A 27491-nucleotide genomic window follows, 5' to 3' on the forward strand; every position below is an offset into this window, starting at 1 on the left:
AAAAATTTGGATTAGTCGGAAGTTTTTGCTGAGCCCACCGACAAAATGTTACCCTATTGAGGAAGTCATTTCCATGAAGATCCTGGTGTAAATGAACATGGTAAGGATGAAATTTATGACGTTTAAGAATACGCTGTGCACTTGATTTCGACACACCAACTTCACGTTCAATTTGACGTGTGCTGATTGAGGATTCACAACTATGGTAGCGAACACAGCAACTTCAGCACGTTCATCTGTGCGTGTTCTAGGACGATGTCGAGGTCTTGGATTTAAGCTTCCCGTTTCACGTAGACGAGATGTGAGACGACCAAACATCCGGCGCGAAGGCGATGGCTTGTCAGGGAATCGTCTTCTGTACAGTCGTTCTGCCTGAACAGCATTTCGTCCACCTACAACAGAGTACAGTACAGGTATGTGGAGTAGGGTAGAAAACAGACATAATAACTTCATAATCATAATGTTCGCTAACAGTACTATCAACAAACAAGCAATCTCATAATGTATTTCCCGTCAACATACATTCTCCATAGATCAGCAGCATTTCTACCATATCTTCATGTGTGTACATTATACAGTACAGTATAAGTTCCACGCCGGCCAGAGTGGCCGAGCGGTTAAAGGCGCTACAGTCTGGAACCGCACGACCGCTACGGTCGCAGGTTCGAATCCTGACTCGGGCATGGATGTGTGTGATGTCCTTAGGTTAGTTAGGTTTAAGTAGTTCTAAGTTCTAGGGGACTTATGACCACAGCAGTTGAGTCCCATAGTGCTCAGAGCCATTTGAACCATTTTTATAAGTTCCACAACACAACGTTTATTCACAATGTGTACTACCTCCGTGCCGTCACTAGATTACTCTGATGCACGACTACACTGGCAAGCGGTGTACTGCACGCCAAAGCAACAACAAATGGGATGCTCGGAGGGTGGTGGAGTACAGGAGTTTGCATGGGTCGCAAATCATAAACAAGGCGAAGTGGTAACTGTGGCAGTAGTGGGAACTACGTTGGACACTTGACTAGGTAGAGCCAGGCCCTGCGCGACAGGCACAATGGGTCATATAACGCATTAGATAAACCTTATTTTGGGTGTGCAGGATAAATAAGACAACCTGACTGGTGTACACCGATCGGTACTGGTTCATATTGTGTACGTAGATACGTAAAACGTGTAAGAGGGAAACCATTATGTGCTTATGAGAGTTGATGGCAGCAGACCGTATTATTCGTTTCGGACCTCTTGATAAGTATGGCGGTGTGATTACACATGTCAATCACATCGCGATTACGGGCAGCATGGCGTTCACGCCTGAGCCTCAGGACGTGCGCTAGCAGCGCATGTCGGGTGTTTCAAGCGGCAACTGCGCGTCTCAATATCTCGGGATGTAATGGGAATATTGCGATGCAATCAACGCCATTGTGTATGTGCTTTGTCATGCTATGGATTGCTGAAGAAAAAATATACGAGGTCCCTTTAAAAAAAAAACATAATTTTGTGTTAAAAAAACACATATGCTTTCGTTTTAGAATGTTTCCAAATATGTACATTCATGGGCCCCAGCCCTACATTGATACCGGTGAAAGTCGTTTTCCAATAGCTGTTATTGTTCCAGAGATATTTTGGGTGGACAAGATAGCTGGGACACCCTGTATAACAGGGGCGAACATCACTGCTCATCATTGGAAGATTCAAATGGTTAAAACATGCAAGCAGTCATGTAAACAATAAGTAGTGAGCAACTAGACTGCCTGCTATGAGCAAGTAAAGAAAGAATGAGTGCATCGGCCAGTGGACGAAGGTCATTCCAAAGGCGCATCGGCAAACTCTTAAATAATAAAAAAGTGGCTACTAATTAGTACTTCAGGCATCACGTAGGTAATTGTACTACACAGAGTTTAATGATCAATACACACAGGTTTCAACATTTTTGAGTTCGGGGCTCCCCCTGAACAGCTTTTTTAGGATACATTGTAAAAACTGAAATAATTAATAAAAGAGTTATGCGAAAATGCTACTCACTTCTATGCGACTCTTGTATTTGCTTTTTGTTACTCAGCTTGTCAATTCTTGGCACCAAATGGCTTACAGCTACACTCATTTCCTTCTTCACACAAAGTCCTGATCTGTATTTGGTTTTCATGACAGTCTCTGCCGAGTACTCACTCTCACAAAGACAGGAGGCTGAAAAAGGAGTTAATATCTTCATTGCTTTCTTGCCCAAGACTGGAAACTCGTTTCCCACTGAATACCAAAATGTTAGCAATGTCACTGATGGGAACTTCACTTTCAGTAAACAATCTGATGAAAGTTCTATTATCTCTTTCTTTTCCGCAGTACTGAACGTTGAAAGAGAATCATTAGCGAAGGGATTTTAAACGCTCTGAACCCTATTACACTTTGCAGGAAAGTATTTTTCAAAATTAGCATGGAGTTCAGATAAAATGTCCTACAATTATAGAGACAATATCTGCTGTAAAGCCTGTCCCATTGTCGTTTATAAAATGTTGCAAACAAGGAAAGTACTCAACTTCTCCTCCATCGTTCTTTTCCCTCTTCCAAAGAAGAATGGTCTTTTTTAAGGCCGTTAACTTGTCTATAAACTGAATGAAATGAATTTCATTTTTTTTGCAGAGAATTAACCAGTTATTTAAACTTCTCAAGTATATCACATAAGTATGTGACTTTCAATAGAAAGTCAGTATATAGAAAACACTTGGCACTGTATTATTTTCTTCTTCCAGATAAGAACAGACTTCTCGCTTATGTAAAAAAAAAAAAAATGCGCGATAACACATTTCCCCAGAATTTGTTCAGCACCCAAGTGGTGACCGTATGTTTACAAAATCTAGCTTTCTGAGGTCGAATTTTAATAAAGTTCATTACATTAATGACAGTTTGCAGTACCTGATCCAGATCAACACCCAAATATTGGCCGGCCGCTGGTGGTCGAGCGATTCTAGGCGCTTCAGTCTGGAACCGCGCGACCGCTACGGTCGCAGGTTCGAATCCTGCCTCGGGCATGGATGTGTGTGATGTCCTTAGGTTGGTTAGGTTTAAGTAGTTCTAAGTTCTAGAGGACTGATGACCTGAGATGTTAAGTCCCATAGTGCTCAGAGCCATTTGAACCATTTTTGAACCCAAATGTTGCGAAGCAAGTGCTTATTTATGGATAACGCAATGTTGGACATAATAACAGGAGCTTTGTCGTGGATAAGTACTTGTCAGTTATTTTAACACGCCAACATACAGCGCGTACTGTCAATACAGACACCAACACAGTGAGCCTAGTTAATTTGGTTTTCTGTCATGAACTTGTCCACTATTTCGAAAAAGCTTTTTCTGTCGTATCCGCATTTTTTTCCTTGAAAAAAGATCATCTTCCACCATTTCGTTACTTTATCCAACAACAAATCGAACGTAGCAAATAAGCGAGCATCTTCGCTGCTGCCAATGGCCTTACCAAGTTTCAAAGCGAAATCTCTCCCTGTAATCTCTGTATATGAGAGGATATGTCCTGACTGACTGACTGACCATCAACGCCCAGCCCAAACCACTAGGGATAGAAAATTGCGATTTCGAGAAGGTGTGGTGGATCTTATACTGCTGGCGTCGTTTAAGAAGGGATTTTTCGAAATTCCAGACCTAATGGGGTGAAATAGGGGAAGAAGAGATTATTCAAAAAAGTCGTTATTAAGGCAGTTTTGTAGCACGATCTACGAAGATTGCCATTTGGTTTCTCAATCAGAAATAAAGAAATACGTGTTTAAGCGTTTTGGAAGTTTAACCCTATGAGGGTGAAACAGTGGGTGAAAGCTTTTTTTTTAAATATTTCGTTATTAAAGAACTACTAATCTATTTTCAAAGCTACATCTATGAACATTGGTATTTGATTTCTCGGTTACAAATAAAAAAAAATATGAGTTTCAGTGGTTTTGGAAACTGAACGCCTAAGAGGATGAAAAAGAGGACGAGACTTTTTATGAAAACATTTTATTATAAAGCTAAATCTATGAAAATTTAAATTTGGATTCTCAAAAATAAAAAAAAATACTTGTTTCACTGTTTGTGGAAATTCAGTCTCTATGGGGTGAAATGGGGGTGAAAGTTTTTATGGAAATATTTCATTGTGCAAGCATTTTTGAAGGTAAGTTTATAAAAATTTGTATTTGGCTTTTCTGTTAGAAATAAAACATACGCATATTGCTGCTTTTGGAAATTCAATCCCTAAGAGGGTGAAATAGGAGGTGAAATGTTTTATAAAAACAATGAAGCTATATCATTGTGAAAGTATTTTTAAAGTAAAATCTTTGAAAACTGGTGGTTGGCTTCTCTGCTAGAGATAAAAAAAATACGTGTTTCAGTGTTTCTGGAGACTCAACTCCTAAGTTAGTGCAACACGGGATGAAAATTTTTAAGCAAGTATTTCGTTACGTTAAAAAAGATGTTAAAGCTAAATTTATGAAAAATTTGTAATTCACTTCTCGGTTAGATATAAAGAAATATTTGTTAATGGATGTAAGTTGCTATGGAAATATCTCCACAAGAACGCAAAATGTATGATTAACAAAATCTTTGTACTCTAGCTACCAGAATCGCTTATTGGTCAGAAGTGCATTCGGGAAAGAACATGCTTATATGGCGTTAATTAACGTGAAAACCTTAGATGGTGTACCAAACTGTGAACAACGTAAAAATTCTATTAAATAAAAACAAAAAGAATCTCTGTGGGCCATGCAATCTGTGCGAGCGAAGCAGCAGGCGCTAAGCTAGTGTTTTCTATAATTTTTTCAGAAAGGTACTCTCTTAAATCTTGAATTCGCGACTAATTGTAGTGTTAAATAAAGGAATGGGCAAAAGCTGCTATGTCAGGAACTCTCCAAGCATAATGGAGACCATGCCAACAGTATATGGTAGAATTAGTTCTTTTATAATCGTATGGGCTATATTACATTTTGCTAACAGGTAAGCTACACTGTAAGTTGCTAGAAGTGCTTTACTGAAAATTCTCAGCTGCGTAGAAAACTGTTTTTGTTCTTTCATTTGACTCAGTTTAGTAGAAAAATATTCTTTTGGTTTGTTTTCGTCTCTTTTATAAACACTTTCTAAATGATGCTTTAATTTTCTAGGTAACACATTTTTCTACGGAAAGTGTTCCGGCGTATCGTCCAGCGCCGGCACGACGATCGAGAACGGAAGAGCAGAGAGGGCTGCGAGACGACGCCAGCCAACAGAACGCCGACAGACCCCTGCCTAGGACGACACCGAGGCAGGAGCGGCATCTAGAGCCGGCCAAGAGAACGTAAGCGCCGCTCCGCCTGACCGCGACCCGAGTTGAAGGTGAGCCGTCCTACGAACGCTGCAGCAGTGACTTACAAACTGTATTGGTTCACATGTGTTTCGAATTGTATATACTGAAGAGCTTGCTCATGCTTAGCTGTCGCCCCTTGCTTGCGACACGTCTGTATCTCACAAACTTAAGTATTGTTGTCATTTGCTTTTGTAATAAACTCCACTAATACGATTTGCTTGAATTGTTGTCTAGCGATGCGAGGAAGCAGCTTTCCTAGGCACCCTATATTAGACGAGTGGGCAGAACACAAAAGAAAGTACTTTCAAATACACTGGGGATGCTCTTTATTGTTCACAACATTGGACGTCGAACCAAAATCTAAGTAGCTATCATTGTATTTTCTGTACTTGCATCTCCTATCTTTCCTTGGTTCAAATGGTTCAAATGGCTCTGAGCATTATGGGACTTAACAGCTGAGGTCATCAGTCCCCTAGAACTTAGAGCTACTTAAACCTACCTAACCTAAAGACATCACACACATCCATGCCCGTGGCAGGATTTGAACATGCGATCGTAGCGGTCGCGCGGTTCCAGACTGAAGCGCCTAGAACCGCTCGGCCACTTCGGCCGGTTCCTTGGTGTCCTTACAAGTTTTCGCTTTTTACTTCCACTTGACAAATTTAAAAACTTTTCCATAGCATCGCCTTTATCAGCTTTATAACAGTGACAATATAACAAAAACTGGTTGAAACACACAACAATCACTGCTGGTGCTAAGTGTAACATGTGACGGTTCAGCTTCGAGGTTATGCCTGCTTAACCAGGCAGACGATATCTAAAGTGGAATTCCTCCAAGTCCACACAAGTTGACAATAGAAATTAAATTTCCTTCAGCTGTCTTTTTTGTCACTAACTACGAAAAAATGCACTGCGGCCCAGGAAGTCATTCTTAGTGCACCAGGATGCCATGGTTCTGTATAATGTAGGTGACTATAGCTCATTAGCTACGAACCCGCGGACGTGTGGGACATTGGCGAATAGAGGTCGCCTCTATATTCACAAAGAAATATTACTTAAAGATGGACAAACTCTCATGCAAACTTCGCTTTTATCCTTACTCTAGCGATCCTAACCGACGAATAGACGTGGTGTGTGTTCGGTGAAGCCTATGTCATCAACAAAAATATTGAATAATCAGAAATATAGTCACTGAATAATAATTCATTTGCGATGCAGGTAGCATTTTTTTCTTTTATTGGGACATCTCTCTCCTGACTGTTTTGATGCGGCCCAACACGAATTCCTATACCGTGACAGCCTCTTCGTCTCAGAGTAGCGCTTGCAACCTATGTCTTCAATGACTTTCTGGATGTATTCTAATCTCTGCCTTCTTCTACAGTTTTTACCGTCTATAGCTCCGTCTAGTTTTACGATGGATGCTAGTCCCTGAGATCTTAACAGATGTCCTACCGTCCGGCCCCTTCTTCTTGACAGTAGTTTCCACATATTTCTTTCCACGCCGAATCTCTGGAGAACCTCATCATTCCTTATCTTAAGAGTCCGCCTAATTTTCAAAATTTTTCTGTAGCACCACATCTCACGCGCTTCGATACTCTTCTGTTCCGGTTTTTTCACAATCCGCGTTTCACTACCATGCTATGATGTGCTCCAAACGTACATTCTCAGAAAATTCTTCCTTAAATTAAGGCCTCTGTTTGATGTTAGTAGACTTCTCTTGGCCAGAAATGCTCTTTTTGCCAGCGCTGGCCTGCGTTTTATGTCTCCCTTCCTTCGTCCGTCATGGGTTATTTTGCTTTCTAGATAGAAGAATTCATTAACTTCTTCTCCTTCGTGGTCACCAATCTTGTCTCGCTGTTCTCATTTCTACTACTCCTCGTTATTTCTACTACTCCTCGTTACTTTCGTCTTTCTTCGATTTATTCAAGGTGCATATTCCGTACTCATTAGACTATTCATTCCATTCAGCAGATCCCGCAAATCTCCTTCACCGGCTGCGCGGTTTTGGGCGCCTTGTCACGGTCTGCGCGGCTCCCCCCGTCGGAGGTTCGAGTCCTCCCTCGGGCATGGGTGTGTGTGTGTTGTCCTTCGCGTAAGTTAGTTTAAGTTAGATTAAGTAGTGCGTAAGCTTAGAGACCGATGACCTCAGCAGTTTGGTCCCATAAGTCCTCTGCACAAATTTCCAATTTATTATTCACCTTCACTGAGGATAGCAATGCCATAAGCGAAACTTATCATTGATGTCCTTTCCCCCTAAATTTTAATTCCACTCTCGAATCTTTATTTTATTTCCGTGATTGCTTCTTCGATGTGTAGATTGATCAGCAGGGGCGAAACACTACATCCATGTCTTACACTCTTTTTAATCCGAGCACTTCGTTCTTGGTCTTCCACTGCAATTGTTCCCAAAAAATGGTTCAAATGGCTCTGAGCACTATGGGTCTTAACATCTATGGTCATCAGTCCCCTAGAACTTAGAACTACTTAAACCTAACTAACCTAAGGACAACACACAACACCCAGTCATCACGAGGCAGAGAAAATCCCTGACCCCGCCGGGAATCGAACCCGGGAAGCCTGGCGCGGGAAGCGAGAACGCTACCACACCACCACGAGCTGCGGACACAATTGTTCCCTGTTGGCACTTGTACATATTGTATATCATCCTTCCTTCTACATAGATTTTAATGTACTGCACAATGGCAGGCTAATGGCTGTGAAATCATGACCAAGGGGAGCTTATGGCAAACATCTTCATACTAGCTACAAAGAAACAATAGTAGTAGTAAATTCATCCAGATTTCTAAGTGAACTATCTGTGACAAAATATTAACAAACTGTAAGTCCGTAAGGCTTAAAGAGTTGAATACTTCAGCACACAGCGATGATTCAGTCTCACACGAAGCGATGACCGTCAGACTTCAAGATTTCTACGAAATTTAGTAAAAGAATGAAAAATGGGGGACCTCGATTCACTTTTCCTGACACAGATGATACTGAAAGAAAAAGTTCTGCATCGAGTGCTGCTGACTCGTGAGCACTTTCACTATCTGCTGCTTAGAATGAGGCGCTGAAAGCTGCCTACTCCGTCCTATGTGATAAGCGAAAACTGCACATCATCCTCAGCTGTCAAATATTCCCCAGTTGGCGGAACTGTAAATAGCTGTCTCACTGTACCACAGCATTTCGAGGACCTTGAATGATATCGTGGTGTGTAAATTGCCGGACTTGCCACTGTGAAACGATAAGCAGAATCTGAGTGTCATCCTTACCTGTCGAAACTTTATCTCTTACTATAATAAGAAAACACTGTCATCGTGGTGCAACATTGTGGCACGTATGAAATTTTCTCTCCGTTCGTCTGCAGAGTATAAATTTTAGCTCTATGAATAGAGTTTCCATTAGCAGATTTTCTTCAGTTTGATGACTTGCTATACTATGAGGGTAAGTCCAATAATTTCCCGTTGACATTCTTTCATCGGCGGCCCTCACCAGTTCGTGGTCAGCTTCAACGATGTGTCATGGAAATTAACGTCGGAAAATGCTTCCAGGTGCCTACTCAGGCAAAGTCGTAAGCTTTATAAATCTTGACACTGCTCTACAGCCAAAAGAATAAGATTAAAATTTACTCGCGCTGTGAAAGATGACGAACTATCTTCGTTCAACTTTTCAATAACACTCTGACCAAAATATACCTCACCAAGAGTGAAATATACGGAGCTTTATACTACGTAAAATAAATTGATACTGACCGTTTTTGTGTGCAATTCAGTCATCAGTAATATGGATGTCAACAGATTGGCCTAGGTGCCGGCACGGTAGCTCAGCGAAGTGGATTCACCCGTTCTTATTAGGTAAGTGACGCTAAGCGCTATCGGGCGTGACCAGTACTTGGATGAGTGACTGTCCGTGTAAGCCAAGTGCTGTTAATACCTTTCCTTTTGCCTTTACGGCAAATAGAACAGGAGGGATGGTAGCGTAAAGTACCTGGTCGCCAGTCTTAGGGCTAATGTCGCGGATTCAGTACCAAACCTCTACAAACTGCCTCATGAAGTGAGGGCATGTGACACTCTTCATGGTGATGCGTCCGTCGGATGGGGACGTTTCGTTCGGCAGCCACCTTGGTGTTCTTCAACAGGAGTAGGCTACCCCCCTGGAACAAGGTTTCACCCTCCCCCTTCTCTCGCCGTCTCCAACACATACATGAAACTAGAAAACGAACACACTCATTATAAAATGAAATTTTCACTCTACAACGGAGTGTGCGCTAATATGAAACTTCCTGGCTGATTAAAACGGTGTGCCGGACCGAGACTCGACTCGGGACCTTTGCCTTTCGCGGGCAAGTGCTCTACCAACTGAGCTACCCAAGCACGACTCACGCCCCGTCCTCACAGCTTTAATTTCGCCATTCCGTGGCTAAGCCATGTCTCCGCAATATCCTTTCTTCCAGGAGTGCTAGTTCTGCAAGGTTCGCAGGAGAGCTTCTGTGAAGTTTGGAAGGTAGGAGACGAGGTACAAGTGGAATTAAAGCTGCGAGGACGGTGCGTGAGTCGTGCTTGGGTAGCTCAGATGGTAGAGCACTTGCCCGCGAAAGGCAAAGGTCCTGAGTTCGAGTCTCGGTCTGGCACACCGTTTTAATCTGCCAAGAAGTTTCACACTCATTATAGTCATGTGCAGCTAACACATACATACAGACTGCAACAGGAAATGAAAAGGTTTGCACAGACGGGAGTAGCATGCGCAGCTGTAGGAAACCTGTCTTTGGACCGAAGACCACAAGAACAACAAGTACAGATTCTAAGAGACAAATGGAAATAAGTAAGTAAGCAGTTTATTACTTCAAAAGTAATCGCCATAACTGTTAATGGCTCTGAGCACTATGGGACTTAACATCTGTGGTCATCAGTCCCCTAGAACTTAGAACTACTTAAACCTAACTAAACTAAGGACATCACACACATCCATGCCCGAGGCAGGATTCGAACCTCCGACCGTAGCGGTCACGCGGTTCCAGATTGAAGCGCCTACAACCGCACGGCCACACCGGCCGGCAACTGTTAATGCATTTATCACAATGTGAGACAAGACTTCATGTGACATTGCACAGAGGTTTGGAACTGTATACATGACATTGGCACAATGACTGGCTTCATGGAAAAAAATGTTTGCCGTTGCCTACAAAATCATGACTGCACACAGGTCGACCCACACGTTGCCGAGGTTGTGTCGACAACGCAGCACAAGTTTCTGTGGGAAGCCCTTACACATCCTCGATACAGTCCCGATCCCTCCCCACGCGATTTCCATATTTTTTGGAGCCCTGAAGAGACATTCGGTCCGGTCCATTTCCTTCAGATGAACAAGCGCATGCCTGGGTACAATCATGGTTCCGTCGGCAGTCGCAAACATTTTCCCTCAAAGCCATTGACCGTCTTGTCTCACAGCGAAATAAATGTATTAACAGCAAGGGTGATTACATTTGAAATAATAAACAGTTTTGTTCCTTTTTTCCTTCTACGTAGGTTGGAACTTAAATAGTGGCAACACTGCTGTGGAGACACTATGCAATGGAATCTACTATTGTCGCTGATAGCACACGTTGTTGACGTACCTACCTTACCTCCGAGCAAATGGACTCGCCCGTTCCACATTACCGGCGGAAGCACAATCGAGGGAAAAACAGTCACTTGTGAGCGAGCGGTCTAACGTAACGGTGTCACTGTGTTTTCGAAATAGGAACAGTGGAGTTGGATCAAGATTGAATGTGCCAGAGGTCGTACAGCACAATGGTGTCATCGAGGTCGTCAAGAGATGTGCGGGGTATCGGCATTGCTGTACAAAACAGTCGCCCGTTGGGTAAAAGCCTTCAATGAAAGTTGGCGAACTGTGGCAGACATGCATCGGGCAGGTCGTCCTAGCGTCTCTGAAGAAGAATTGCACGCTGTTGCCGCGTTAGTGGACAGTGATCGAAACCATTCGTGAGCTCGCTCATGAAACCAGATTAGCGTATACGACTGTGCTTCGCATCGTGAAGGAACGCCTGGGCTTGCAAAAAATTGCATCACGATGGGTTCTGCTCGACTTGACGGAAGTGAAGAAATAGATGCATTATGACACTGCTCAGACGCACTTGGAGCGCTATGAGCGCGAAGGAGAGGCTTTCTCACGCCGTATCGTAACACTGGATGAGACATGGGCCACATCGTAGTTGCTAAAACTGACCAATCCAACAAATGGTGTCATTATGGGTCGCCGCGAAAGTGCGTCAGAGCCCCAGTATTGTGAAAGTTATGGTGATTCTCGTTACGACTGTGATGGTGTTATCCTAACGCATTACATTTGTCCATGGCAGACCGTCAATGCACAGTATTACTGTTCGTTTTTGGAGCATCACCGGCGACCAGGTTAGCGAAAGAAGCGGCGACACTTTCTCCGCAACCCACCCATCATTTTGCACGACAATGCGACGGCGCATACAGCGCAAGCTGTGGCTGCTCTGTTCGGTCGCTGGGACTGGGAAGTACTGTACCATCCACCATACTCCCCGGAATTAAGTCCTTGTGACTTTGATTTGATTCCGAAGATGAAGGAACCACTTCGTGACATTCGCTTCAGAACTGTTCCAGAGATTTGACAGGCAGTAGACCGCTCCATTCGCACCATCAACAGAACCGGTTCTGCCAGTGGTATACTACGCCTTCCACATCGCTGGCACGGGTTCTACACAATGCTCGTGACTACTTTGTAGGACAGTAACAGGTGCAAACATGTAACACTTTTGTATCGGTTGTGAATAAATAGTTGCCACTATTTAAGTTCCAACCCTCGTATCTTAGTTTCAAGTTATAATTAAATTGCAGCTACTCACGGAGGTCCAGTATGGGTTGTAATTATCGTATAGCAGCGAAACTTGGTGTATATACTAATGCGTTAAAGCGAACCGATTTACTCTGGAAAACAAATTAGTTCCCGTTTTGGTTACCAAGAACAAATCTGCCATTCTACACTGTTAGTACGACACTGTCATCTGAAAAGTCATAACGTAAAAGTGTGGCTATCGAGAAAAGAGAGCGTGAATTTCTAGTGAAACTGTTTTATGTGAAAGACAGCAATTACAGTATTGCACTGAGAGACTATCGCCAACTGAAATGTCTGAAGAGAGGCTGCGTTTCATTAAACTGTGCAAAGAAAAAACACCGGTGAGACTGGCTTGACACCTGGAAGAGGAAAGAGTCCTATCCCGGTGGAAGCTATTGTCGATCTTGCTGTTGCTGTAAGTTACTATTCAGCACGTGCCCTGGGCAGTGCTAGTCCTCGTGCAGTGTCACGAGAATTGTACATTCCACGGTCAGCAGTACGGTATGTTTTGCGGTCTTTTTTACGCTGGTACCCCCAAAAGATCCAGACAGTGCAGCTACTGAAATCGCAGCAACGTTTTACATTTGCTATTTGGTTTCTGGCACATGTCGAAGTTGATGATATATGGCTGGGCAATATTCTATGGAGTTAGTGACGGAAATGCCGAATTTGAGGTACTATTAAACCGCACGTTATGCATGAAGAGCCACTGCACTCGACGTATGTGTGATGTGAATTTACAATCACCTTCACTCTCGGTCTATCCATCTTTGAAGAGACTACAGCCAGGGGCCTGTCAGGTGCACCGTGACGTCTACACGTTATCGAGACCTCCTTGTATAGCATATGATGCCTGCTTTGAAAGAGCTCAACTATGTATAAACCACTGTTTTTATACAAGATGGGGCAACACCTCATGTCGCTTGCCCAGTGGAAGATTTGTTTAATGCAACCTTCCACGAATGTGTTACCTCCAGACGTTTCCCACATGCATGGCCTGTCATATCACATGGTCTAAACCAGTGTGACTTTTGGGTCTGGGAATACCTAAAAGAATTCGTTTTGTAGGGATACATTCGGTCTTTATGTGAAATGAAGGCCAGTAAAAGGAACACGTTGCTCCGATCCCGCTGCAGCTGCTGCCAACAACTGTTGATGACGTCGTTTTATGGATGTAGCATCTCGTCGACGTCGCCATTGCTCATAATGAACAGACTGCGTAAGTGGTGGTTAATAATAAAATAAACATTATGCTTTTCTCACTTGTTTGACTTTTTTTGCCCACAGCCCTTTCCTAATCCATTACATATGGACACATTGCTATCTGTTTTTCTTGCATTTACAGCGCCAGATTTGCACCTGGTGATCAAAATTGGAACTATTTTTTTCTACTGTAAATCGGTTCCTTATTAACGCATTAGAATATCTACCGATATTCCACCCGCACTGCACCTCTATGAGTAGCTACATTTTAATGATTGAGGCCACAGGCATTAAATCTCTAGAAGCACCCTTATTGGTACAAGCCTGTTATCCACAAGTGACCAGTATGTCTCTGTTTATAGTGATTACTAACTTGAATGAATTTTATCCATAGTGGATGCTGTTGAACTCCGTGACTGTTCCTTTATAGGTTGTAGAAAAATTTCCGCTACCAGTCACAATAAAAGGTTATTTATTTGTCACACGACCGGATTCGGGCTTGCGCCCATCCTCAGGTGTTTGTACATTCGTGTACATGTTTATATTGCTGGAGATCACTGTATAAATACAAAAAAGTATTTGCTAGTGACTAAACAGATTACAAGTGGGGCAATTGTAGGTGGCAAGGCAGCATTTGTCGAAGATATATGTGTACCTACATAAAGATGAAGCATCATTATTATAGTTACGCTGTGGTGACAGTTTTTCCACTTAGTTACACACTTATCATTTTCCCGTCCATATTTCAGTTTTATAAAGTTTAGCTGCATATTTCACTATTTCGACGTGCACTCGTGAAATACACTGTGTTTACATACAAACATGTGGGCTGCGGTCAAAGAACTTAGACGTAGCAGGTGTAAAGATGTTGCTCATACAGAAACATGTAGCTTAAGGTCAAAGAAGTTAGCCATAGGCTCTAATGAATTATAGAAAAATAATTATGTTAGGATATGACGGCACTAAAATTAACAACAGGCAGATTCGCATTTTGGTACAACACCTACGTTCGCCGATAATATTATCGGTACCACATCTTATCACTGATTGTAAAACTAGCGAACTTTTTTCACTTCTGTGATGTACAGTCTTGTTCACTTGCCCTTTAGACAGAGGGGAAATCCACAAAGAGCTAGGCTTAGTCAAACAAATAGCCTTAGTGGATGGGTAAACGGAAAGCCAAACAGTGCGACCGCATAATTAGATAAAGAATAGGAGAATAACGCAAACATTTTATATCACAGACGACAATAAAGAATAATACGAAATTTGTTCCTATGACATACTATGGTAAAATTTTGTAACAGATAAAGCAACAATTTGAAAACATAATAATATTTCGAAGCTTTGACTCATGAATAAAAAAAGTAAGAACGTAATCAGGTATTGGATTTTAAGGCGTACCCAGGAGCAGTTATCGAATCAGATGCCAATTTAGAAATGATTAAGAATAAATTGAAGTTTAAGAGACTCGTCTGGAAGAGCCAGGGTGGAAGGAAGAGCGATAAGGAATACCACAGTAGGCAATCCGGTTGAAGAGTGGATCTGTCTACAAAGGCCAATCAGAGATGTTGCACAGACAAACATTGGTACAAAGAAGGTAACTGCGAAGAAACCTTGGATGGCACATGAAATACTTCAGTTGATCGACGAAATAAGAAGCACGAAAATGTTCAGGGCTAAACAGGAATAAATCACTTATGAATGAAATAAATAGGAATTGTGGGTAAGCCAAGGTGAAATGGCTGTAGGAAAAGCGTGAAAAAATTGAAAAAAGAAATGATCGCCAGAAGAACTGGTTAAAAGTAGAAAAGATAGATAAATCAAAATAACCTTCGGTGAAACGAAAAGTAAGAGTGGTAACATTAAGAGTGCGGTGGAAACCAACTCTCAAACATGGAACAGAGAGCAGATAGGATTGAAAGAGTACTTTGAAGATCTAGTTGAGGGAGAGAAATTGTCTTATGACGTATTACAAGAAACAGTTGGAGTTGATATGGAATAGATAGGGGTCTTGTATTAGTCAGAATTTAAAAGAGCGATGGAAGACTTGAGGTGAAATAAAGCAGAAGGGATAGATAACTTTTCAACGGATTTCTAAAATCACTGCGCAAAGTGGCAACCAAACGAATATTGAAGTTGCTGTGAGACAGCCGACGTAGCATCCGACTTTCGGAAAATTATCATCGACGCATTTCCGACAACAGTTAGAACAGGTAAGTGCGAAATCTATCGCACAATCTGCTTAACATCTCATGCATCCAAGTTCTGACAAGAACAACATGCAGAAGAATGGAAACAGAGAGGGTCTGTTATATGGGGATCAATTTGCGCAATCCTGACGTTGAACTTTGTAGAGAATGCAAGAGTGAAGAAAATTCAAGAAACTTTCCTTCAATTTTTCGACCTAGAAAAAGCATTCGACAAAATAAAGTGGTGCAAGATGTTCGAAGTTTTGAGAAAAACAAGAGTAAGAACGATAGGCAATACACAGTACATACAAGAACCAAGGAGGGACAATAACACTAGTAGCCCAAGAATGAAATGCTGCAATTAAAATGGGTGTAAGAAAGGGACCCATAACAGAAATAAAAGACAGGTTCAAGAGTGGGATTAAACTTCAGAGTACAAGGATATCAATGATAAAATTCGCTGATGGTATTACTGTCCTATTGAAGGCGAACAAGTATTATGGCATCTGCTGAATGGAATGAACAGTCTAATGCGTACAGGATATGGACTTAAAATAAACCGAAGAAAGACAGAAGCAACGAGAAATAGCAGAAATGGGAAGAGTGAGAAGCTTAACATCAGAACTGGTGATCAAGAAGTAGACGAAGTTAAGCAATTCTGCCGCCTTTGAAGCAAAGTAGCTCATAACAGACGAAGCAAGGAGGATATAAAAAGCAGAATAAAACTAGCAAAGATGGCGTTTCTCGGCAAAATAAATATAATATTATGAAACACAGGTCTTCATTCGAGGAAGAAATTTCTAAAAATTTACGTTTGGAGCACAGCATTCTATGGTAGTGAATCATGGACTGTGGGAAAACTTGAATAGAAGGTGATCGAAGCATTCAAGTATGATGGTCATAAGAAAGTTGAAAATTAGATTGGCTGATAAGATAAAGGATGAGGAAGTTCTCTGCAGTATCTACGAAAAGAGATACAGCGCCGGAATTCGTTGTGGGACGCATCAAACGAGTCAGAAGACTGATGATTAAAAAAAAGTAAGTTTAATGGAGACTTAATTGTTTGCTCGTTTGGTCATTCCAGTCTTTTGAATGATTTCTCCGAGATATTTAGATTTTAGGACTTAATTGACGTTCAAAAGTGTGCGTTTCACAGCTAGTTCGTGAACTTGTTATTTGTTCGCCTATCATCCGACAGATTGCGGGGCGCGATTCCTTCCGTCCCTTTACGACGAACCTGCACCTACCTGTGAACATTTTCTCAGCATATCGTCAGTAGGGAAGCCGAGCGAAAGCTACTGTACTTCGATGTGAACCAGGTTGCAATTAAAGTCACTAATCTAAGTTTCGGGAGAAAGTTTTCACATGAAATGAAAGGTTGGAAATTTTGACCTTAATTAATATATTCTGAAACTTAGGTGAACAAGTATCACTGTCAAGCCCGTGCTAGTCTTAAAACAGTCACTCACAATCCCTTTCACTCACGTTAGCAAGTTTATGGTGTTACATTTCCCGAAAACGCAATAGCTACAAAACTACTGATTGTTTTTGATTGAGAATGCTCGCCAAATATTAAGTCTGTCGGCACCAAACGCAGTCACAGTTTTTTAACCACCGACCTGCTCAATACGCCACGCGGAATATATGTCTTTTCTCGTCACAAAATTCACTTAAAAATTCCGAAATTTCTACACGCCCGTCGGAATAATTATGCCGTCACTTTACCACACTTTCGATGTATGAAACACTGCTAGATCCGGCAATTTATCGTTTCCATCGGAACTACTACTACACACGTCCGAACTGTTTCATGGCTAGGCTCCCACACTTCTCTAGAATACTCTGCCTTCTCTACCAGCAGAGAAAGGCGCGCGAAGAATATTGCTTTACCATTGGTCAATTTACTCAACAGCCAATAGCAAAACAAGATTCTCCCTCGTCAGTCCGCGCTTTTCTTCAATAAACAATCGCAAATGGTTCAAATGGCTCTGAGCACTATGGGACTCAACATCTGAGGTCATAAGTCCCGTAGAACTTAGAACTACTTAAACCTAACTAACCTAAGGACATCACACACACCCACGCCCGAGGCAGGACTCGAACCTGCGACCGTAGCAGAACAATCGCAAAATAGTAAACCTAACGACTGCACTTTTTACCGACGTAATTAACTAATATGCTGAAGATTTGTTTATGCATAAAGTTATTTACTATTGTTATTTATACCTGATTAACTTTCCCTTCACCATAAACGTACTTAACAAATCTATTCTACAAAAATCCCCTTTGTCAATATCCATACTTCTTCGAAATGTTCCCACACTAAATCCTACTACATAACTCGTTAAACAATTATCTTCATATTAACCGTAAACCACACTCACGCATCATTCATACTGCTAAAACACATTCATAACATTTTACATACACAAAAAGACATAATAACACTTTATGAAAATACTAGATTTATGAAAAACATTCTATTACTTCAGTGCACTCTAGTGGGCACAATCGAAACTAAAATCACAGTCCCCCTATCCTATATTGTCCTCTATCGGCTGATACATAAACTACGTGCGCGTCCAGTCTCGCGTTACCATCTGTTACTATCCAGCTCTGAGACACATCTCCCACTTAGGCCGGGGCCACACGAGCGGAATAGCTGCGGAACGTCAGACGCGCGGTAAATGACCGCACCGCTATGGCGCATGGGGTAGGTGCAGCAGTCCACACGGGGCGGAACGTCTGCGGCTGCGGAATTTTGCCGCTTGCAAGCCGCATCGCCCATAGCGAGGCGGAAAACCCGCTGCGGCACACGCAGCGCTATGGGTCATGAGAATCAATTGGGCATTTCACACGGGCGGTGCGACAGGTGTGCGGAGAAGGGCCAGCTGACTGCAGTCAGTGCTGGGAGCGGAGTAGAGTGGCCAATTGCAGCAGGCAGTTGCGTGCTCCGTTCCGTGTGGCTACAAAGTAACTTCCACGATGTGCCCACTAGACATTGAGAAAATAGATATGGAGATTCTGATAATTATTATTATTATTATTAAGCATTACAATCCATGAAGGCTTTTTGCTGCAGAATGGACAATGTTGAACCACTTTGCTCTGTCTTTACAAGTAATTTGCCACTGTCTGTCATGTCCTAGTTTTCTGAGATCGTCTTGAATATTGTCCAAGTATCTCATGCGTGGGCGTCCAAGAGGTCGTCTTCCGGTGGGAATCTCTTCAGTCACTTTCTTGATGGTCCTGTTTGGTGGTGCTCTGATGACATGCCCTATCCATTTCAGTCTTTTGGCTTTAATTTTGGCCACTATATCGGAGTCTTTATATAATTTGTAAATTTCATTGTTATTTAGCAATCTCCATTCATCACTGATCCTATCTCTTATGGGTCCAAATATTTTTCTCAAAATTTTTCGTTCAAATACTCTTAATCTGTTTTCCTCTTTTTTTGTGAGAGTCCAGGTTTCAGATCCATAGGTGAGTACTGGTATAATCAATGATTTGTATACTTGTAGTTTGGTGTTCCTAGATATTAACTTGCTTTTGAAAACTGTCAAGAGACTATAGTAGCATTTGTTAGCCTTCTGAATTCGTGATTCTATTTCAATTTTTATGGAGTTGTCAGAGGTTACTATTGTACCAAGGTAATTAAATTCATTTGTCTTTGTGAAAGCTGTGTTATTAATTTGCAGTACATTATTATTTGATGGATAGCGGGATAAGATAAAGTACATTGTTTTGTCTGTATTCAGCTGGAGGCCTGTGCCATTTGTGGCTTTAATTAATTGTGCTGTAAGAAGCTTCAAATCATTCTCACTGTCAGATAATAATGCAATGTCATCAGCGTATGCTACAATGTTAATTTTGCTTTCCAGTTGTGCTCCAATTTGTAGTAGCTTTACTTTTTGGATTATTCTATTGATTACTATGTTAAAGAGAACTGGTGAGAGTGAATCCCCTTGTTTGACTCCAGATTCTGATAATGGAAGTGGAAAAAAGGCCTTGTATTTGGGATGTAAGGACCGAGGAATACAAGGACAGAAATAAGAAGGTTGCAGCATGGCATGAAATCTGCTGTGCATTATTCGATGATTTCGCAGATCATTCAAGCACAGAGAATAAATCCGTTGGTAAGTTTTTCGTCCACTATTAGAATAATAGAATTGGTTAAAAGATCACTCTGAATTGCAACATAGTTAGCGAATTCGTTAAGTATTTTTGTTTAGAGATTGCTGAACAATGATAAGTGTTGAGAAAGTCCTGCATTTCTATTATTGTTGACATGTTACACATTGATCATGTAACAACAATGCACAAATATAACAATAGAAAAGAACAGCATATTTGGACAATAATATGTAAGAATTGGCAATAACGGTATCGATTCTTTTGCATCGCATGAATTAAGCCACATGATCGCCTTGGGCAATTACAACGTTGGATAGAGTGATAAATCACTAAAAATAGAACACTAAACAAACCAGGTTCAGTAAGCACTGCTCTCATACGAGTTTCTGGATAGTATATGAAAGAGTCAACAATAGCTAGTTAGTCAGTTTTATTAAGTCTCAGGTGAATTTACAGGTGTAATTACCGATAATAACAAGCTAGAACAATAAAATTAATAAAACTGTAAATATTAAGGAAAGTGCATAAAAAAGTTCATTTTCTGCTCTATGTAACACCTCAGATTTTGCTGTCCTGCCAAGGCCCTTTACCAGCCTCACTTACAAAATAATTTGCCATTACATCTCTGTTTCTTATTGCTGACACACTTCTTCTTCTTTCATCCAAGTTTGTTGCAGTCTCAAATCCATTCACAATAAATGTGTCTTCAATTTGGTGCCCATCTCTCTCACGCACATAATTATGTAGAACACAACATGCTTTTGTTTTGTCAACAGCCAAATCCAATTTCACATTCATGGCTCGCTGGAACACGTGCCATTTGTTCGATAATATGCCGAAGGAACATTCAACGTACCTACGAGCCTGTGACAAACGGTAGTTGAAAATTCTCTTCTCGCGCGTCAACATTTTACCACTATACGGTCGTAGTACGTGTTCTAAGAGTCCAAATGCTTCGTCAGCAACAAACACATACGGTTAACTATCCCAGTGGCATTTGGTAAGCCAGAGGGCTCTGGTATACACAATGTATTTCGGTTCAGACGTTTCCACACGGTAGATTTTTTAAAAATTGTGCTGTCTGAATCTTTTCCAAACGAGCCAATGTCAAGAAAAACTAATCTATAATCTGAGTCTGCCACTGCTAAAAGAAGAATGGAAAAGAAGTCCTTATAATTATAAAACAGTGAACCACTCGTCTTTGGTTTGACCAATCGAATGTGTTTACCATCGATTGCCCCTATGCAATTTGGGAAATTTGCACGGATTTGGAATCCATTGGCAATATTCTTCCACTCCTCCTCTGTCGGCTGAGGCAGACACTTATCACGCAGGCAGCCCCAAATCGCACAGCACACTTTCCTCACTATGTCACTGGCTGTTGACTTGCCTATTCTGTATGTATAGTGCAGATCAACTAAGTGATAACCAGTAGCCAAATACCTAAAGCCAAAGATATAAATGTATAAAAATTACGTTCAATATTTAGTCATTATTTAATGATGTTAAAGATTTTAAAGTTACGTTAAATTTCCGTTTCTTTTTTCTCCTTTGTAGGCCAGAAGGCACAACAAAAGTGGCGTAACATTAGGGACTATTATCGGAAATATGTAAGGAAAGTGAACAAATCTGGCTCAGAAGCAGTAAGAATATTAAAATACGTGTACGCTGACCAGCTGGGGTTCTAGGCACCTGTTTTAGAAACAAGAGATTCAGTTTCAAGTCTACAGGAAGACGAAATTCAGCATTTGGAACATCCTTTGGAATTTTCCCTGGCAGAAGACGACACCAGCAATCCAATAACATCAGTTGACGCCTCAACACCTGAGCAGATTTCAGTAGGCTTATCAGTTCCACAAAAGAAAACGAAAGTGAGAAGCGTGAAAACAGATCTTGAAGCTAAATTATCCAAATTTCTGGGTAGTCCTCCAATTCGTTCTCCGTCCGCTGAGGACGAAGACAAATCTTTTTTGATTCCTTGTTGCCCACGCTGCGTAAGTTTGATTTAGATCAAAAACTAGAATTCCGTATGGAAGTTTTACGCCTACTTCAGAGCATCCAAAACGCAAAATCGCAACCATTTCATGGCTTTATGCAGCGTGTCAGCAACCTAGGCAACATGCACCAACGCATGCAGTAAGCTCAGGACATTTCCAAACATTACATACACAAGGAAATATGTACAACCAGCGTGCAGCTCCTCAATTAGTGCAGATGCAGTCTCAACAGTATCGAGCTGAAAGAATTCTGACGTCTAGAGAACAACGGCCTTCTATTTCACCAGAGTTTATATTGATTCTGACTCTTGAGTAGATGGTTTTCGCAGAAAAGTGAATTAAAAGGACTTACTTTCCCTTTTTGCATGTCCATTCTGTTAATTTCATTTACTGTTAATTGATGTTTCTTATCCTCAAAAGACAGATTTACATGTAACATTTCATTCAATATCAATAAAGAAAAGAGAATTAAACTTGTTCGTCTATTGACCTAATCATTATCTTTTTTTTAATTGAAATGAAAGAGTTGTTAAAACTAGTGACAGACATTACTGGGTTTCTTTAATTTTAGCTGAGATAATTTTTGGCTGAGACAGGATACTTACACATTAGAATTCACTTACCTTAAAGTTATAGCCAGCATTTCCATTGAAGGTATAGCGAGTCTCATGTTCGTGTCTTGCTTCTGTAAAGCGTTTCTAAGCGTGTGATGTAATTCATCGAAGCTTGAGAAAGACATTCGGAAATAGTTGAAAAATTTCATTTCATCCTCTCGTAGCTCGTTAAATATAACGTAAAACGCTCCTTGCAACAACCGACTACTAACTACTGAATGCACCCAGTACTTTCGGTGTATTTTTCTCGTTTTCAGTATTTTTAACCCTACGTATGCCACTACTGCACAGTGTCGAGCATCCATCGCGACTACCAGCTTAAAAAAAAAGGAGAGAACAATTCAGTCTATTTGATTGGCCTCCTCGCGGCTACGAAGCGAACTATCTTCATTCTAAGAACATTTCGCGCTGTACTAGAATGAAAAGTGTATTTTTTTCTCGTCTCTATTGTCATTTAATCGCAAGGTAAACAGTTACCAGGTCGACTTTACTTACTTTCTTAAAAATTGTGTTGATAATAGTTAATTAATGTTTCGTGAATGAAACAGTGTAGACAAGAAAAAATGACACATACAGCAAATAGCTAACTCTGCACCTGAATCTGCAAATGTCTTTTTCTACTTTTAAAATGATGAACCTCTTAAAGATGCAACGTTAACATAAAGTGTGACTGTAAATGCCTTCATGGACGACATGCGTAAAATAAACACGACACAACTCTGCATTGTGAGCGAGAATAGCCTCGAGTGTGGCGCGCCATAGGCAGCTGCGGCCAAGCGCTAATATATGTTACTAGATTACTCGAGACTGGAAAGAGATATGGCTCTCCTTCCAGTGTTAAAAACAATTTCGACATCTTAGCTACAATTCGTACGCAGCATTATACGACCTCAAATGCACCAAACGCAAAGTAGCCAGCGACGACATTTTTTACTGCAAACTTTTCAAAATATGCGCTAAATTTTACTTAATTATGAGGTATCACGATAACCAGGGGCAGCAGCGAAAAGAAAACCAGTTCATTATCAAGCTGTGATATCAGGCTATAACATGCGTAAAAATAAATTTTTTTCGTCGAATAGTTTCCTCACAATCGAATGAGAGAGATTGCGTAGCGCAGAACACAGACGAATTCCAAAACAGTGGTTTTTAATTTTTTACACGAAAAGTATAAGTTGTAATGAGAAACTAACTACATGGACGGATGTAGCTTTCCTTCGTTTACATGAAACAATTTTTTTCGAGACAAAATAGATGACTAGATATTTGGCTCTCCGCACGAACATTCCGCAGCTAGCCGCATGGCTGCAGGACTCTGCGTCTAGCCGCAGGCCGTCGACCGTTGCGGAAACAATCCGCTCGTGTGGCCCTGACCTTAACCGCCTCCAAGGCAGGATCGTTATACGGCGCTACGCCTCAAGATCAATGAGAAGACAAAGTAAATGGCGATAAGGTAGTGCCAGAGGGAGTATGCAGATACCAGCCTTCCTTATCAGTCGTAACGTGTATCCGGGTGGAGCTCGAGCTGTCGCTGCGGAGGGGAATGATGGTGACGCAGCACTTTTCCCCGACGCCGGAGGCCGGGCCTATATGAATAGAGTGGGGCCGGCCTTGGTAGTCAGTCGCATCAGGGCAGCCAACAGCAGCAGGCATGGGCATCGAGAAGTACGCAGGACGCGTCGCGCTGGTGACTGGCGCCAGCTCTGGCATCGGCGCCGCCATCACACAGGCGCTGCTCAGACACGGCCTCACCGTCGTCGGCCTGGCTAGGAGGGTCGACAGGGTCAAGGTAGGCGTTTCCTGGAAAACACTTCTCACGTAATCAAACCACTCAGTCCATTTCTTTCAGTACTCTCTCTCTTTCAACTACTTAGTGACAGTCATTAGTCTCTTTCTTACCTATTACACGCAAAATCACCATTCCTCTATTCTGCATATGCTCCTTCTCGTTTCACATACAATTTTCTCTGTTATACTCCTTCCAGTTCCATGTCAACTGTTCCAGAATACCACAGCACTTGTCCCACTGCCCTATTCTTGTTTTGTACAGGTTTTTACATAGAAGACAAGTTCTAAAGGGTAAAACTGACTGGAAACGCGCTTAAAATATAACTGTGAGCATACAGCTACATCTGCGAGGGATGTAAGAAATGTACTGACACTACCAAAGTTTTTATTTATTTATTTTTTTCAAACAATAATATTGTTACCTTCAAAATCCTTTCTGCAGCTATACACCAGAGGAGTAGTAGTTCCCATCCTTGCTTGCAGCGCTGAGAAGCTTCAAGTGGTAGAGCCTTTAAGATGCTGGTCACATTCTTTTCAATCTTCTCCAGAGTCCCAAAATGACGTCCTTTGAAGACATTTTTCATATTCGAGAAAAGAAAAAAGTGGGTGGGTGGGTGGTTTTGGGGAAGGACACCAGATAGTGAGGTCATCGGTCTCATCGGATTAGGGAGGGATGAGGAAGGAAGTCGGCCGTGCCCTTTCAAAGGAACCATCCCGGTGTTTGCCTGGAGCGATTTAGGGAAATCACGGAAAACCTAAATCAGGATGGCGGACGCGGGATTGAATCGTCGTCCTCCCGAATGCGAGTCCAGTGTCTAACCACTGCGCCACCTCACTCGCTAAAGAAAAGAAAAAAAAAAGTCACAAGGACTCGGATATGATGAACAGGGGTGCTGTGGAACACCAGGCATGCTTTTTGAGGTGAAAAGTTCCGTCATGGAAGTGATTATGTGACAGGGGACATTGTCATGATCCAGCATTCACTTGTCTGCAATGTCAGTCTCATTCGACTGGCCCTATTCCAGAGCCTTTCAAGGATATCTTTGCAAAACGCTTGGTTGACAGTTTGTCCTGGAGGAACAAATTCTTTATGCCAGATACACCTACTGTCAAAAAAGCAAATCAGCATTGTTTTGATCTTTGATCTGCTCATTCGAGCTTTCAGTCCAGGAGATGTCTCAGTGTGCCACCCCTCACTTTGCGGCTTTGTCTCATGACTATACTCAAAAATCAAGGATTCATCACCTGCGGTCACACCACTGAACCATTCGTGATCATTGGCTGTCCTTTCAAGAAGATTAACGCACGCGTTTCTTCGACTGTTCTGCTCAGTTGTGAGGTTTTTCGGCACATTTTTGGCACAAACTTGGCAGGTGCATATTTTTGGTCAAAATTTGATGTGTGGTGAAAGAGTTTAACAGGTCACCTATCATCCTTATTGTTAAACATCGGTCTTATCTCACAAGAGCTCGAACGTTTTCGTCGATTTTTGAAACTGAAGATTTCCCTCAGCGAGGTTCATCTTCAGCGTGTTCTCAGTCTTCCAAAAATGAATTGTGCCAGCGAAAAACTTGTGCGTTTGGTTAATAATGTTCCCTATAGAGCTATTTCAACTCTTCTAAGGTCGCAGTCGCGGATTCCCCAAGTTTCATACAGAATGAATGAAATGAGCGTTGGCTGGGAGGCCCCATCTGGGAAAGTTCGGCCACCAAGTGCAAGCCCTATTTCAGTCGGCGCCACATTAGGCGACTTGCGCGCCGGTGATGAGAACGAAATGATGATGAGAACAACACAACAATCACTCCCCGAACGGAGAAAATATCCAACCCTGCCGGGTATCGAACCCGGGTCCACTTGTATGGGAGGCGAGCACGTTACCACCTAACTAAACAGGCGAACTTTAGCACATAAGCCGGCCGCGGTGGTCTCGCGGTTCTAGGCGCGCAGTCCGGAACCGTGCGACTGCTACGGTCGCAGGTTCGAATCCTGCCTCGGGCATGGACGTGTGTGATGTCCTTAGGTTAGTTAGGTTTAAGTAGTTCTAAGTTCTAGGGGACTGATAACCACAGCAGTTGAGTCCCATAGTGCTCAGAGCCATTTGACCCATTTTTTAACACATAACTTGATGGCGTATCACTGCTCTAAATTCCGCTGCTCCATTTTCGTAACACCAAACAAAACACAAAAATCACGACATGGCTGAAGCGAGCTGAAACGCGGACTATGCCTGACTGTGGAAGGGATGAACACACTGGTCTATACAAGTAGAACAATACAGTGTTGCCACATTGCTCGCACTGTTGTCTGTCGCATTACTTTTCTCACACATCTCGTGTACTCCCCGTGTTGCGGAGGATACCCCTTCCCTGCTCCAGTCGCCAATAGTGTGAGTGAAGAGCCTCCTTGTGAGCTCGCATCTCTTGAATTTTTGCTTCAGAGTCTTTAGACGGAATATATTTTGGGAGAAGCAATGTTTCGGTTGATACTTCTACTAATGTACACTGTCGAAATTTTAATAATAAAACACGCCTTCATGCAGAGTTCTCTCTTGCAGCATCTGTCACTAGCGGGCTGAGCATCTTTCCTGATTCTTTCGCGCTTACTAAGTGAACCAGTGGAGAAAGCGCTGCTCTTCTTTCGACGTTTTTCACTTCCTCTAACAGTCCTATCTGGTAAAAATATTTACACGAACTGTATTCGCAGTCCCGAATGGTGACAACTATCAGCTATATAAGGCAATGGCAACAGTGAAAATTTTTACTCTATCGGCACACGGACCTGGGTTTCCCACTCTGCACGAGTGGTCACCTTATCCGCTTTGGCTATTCGTGCACGACTCATAGCTAGACCCATATTTCTATATGTCGTCCTTCCTGCGTCACAGTCTATACTCATACACACATTACGTGATTCCTACACAGGGGAGGACATTTTAATTGAATGTCGCTATCTGGTGCCGGCAGAAAAATATGAATTTATAGTGCCTGTGTTGCTAAGAACATGTATGCATGTCTGAAGGAACATTACACCGTTCTTCTCAACAATACAGGCTACCTTCTTTGTCGATGGAGTACACCTTTCAGTATATCTCAGCCTATCATCTGCCTTACCTGCGGTTGGCTTTATGTGGGTGTTCCTCTTTAAATCAATGCTGACGTGTACTGGCACATATTATTTAATGGACTTGACTGCTTCCAATGTTCGTTTTGAAATCGTGCAATCATGCAGTTATGGATCTTTCCGTGTGTTTATGCTCAGTATGTTGCATTTGCGTATGTTGAGGATAAACTTCCGACTCCTGCGCCAAGTGTCGATCCTCTGCACGCCTCCCTGTATTTCTCTACGCTTTTCTAACGCTTCGCCTTCTTTGTACATAACGCGCATATAGATA

The 27491-nt window shown here is 42.0% G+C and overlaps 1 protein-coding gene across 2 annotated transcripts in view; it reads left to right on the forward strand.

The window, feature by feature from the left end:
- Window positions 1-27491, forward strand: part of LOC126161628 (dehydrogenase/reductase SDR family member 11-like) — a 126494-nt gene that overhangs the window by 33702 nt on the left and 65301 nt on the right. Inside the window, exon 1 of one of the 2 annotated variants that reach the window (XM_049917588.1) lies at window positions 23694-24101. The exons of the other annotated variant lie outside the window; for it this stretch is intronic. Coding sequence (XP_049773545.1) covers window positions 23964-24101 — 138 coding nt within the window. The 5' untranslated portion in view covers window positions 23694-23963. Of the gene's footprint in view, window positions 1-23693; window positions 24102-27491 lie in introns of those variants that run through there. 2 annotated transcript variants of the gene reach the window in all.

Source organism: Schistocerca cancellata, chromosome 2 (genome assembly GCF_023864275.1).
Source record: "Schistocerca cancellata isolate TAMUIC-IGC-003103 chromosome 2, iqSchCanc2.1, whole genome shotgun sequence".
In the NCBI taxonomy this organism is placed as follows: domain Eukaryota; kingdom Metazoa; phylum Arthropoda; class Insecta; order Orthoptera; family Acrididae; genus Schistocerca; species Schistocerca cancellata.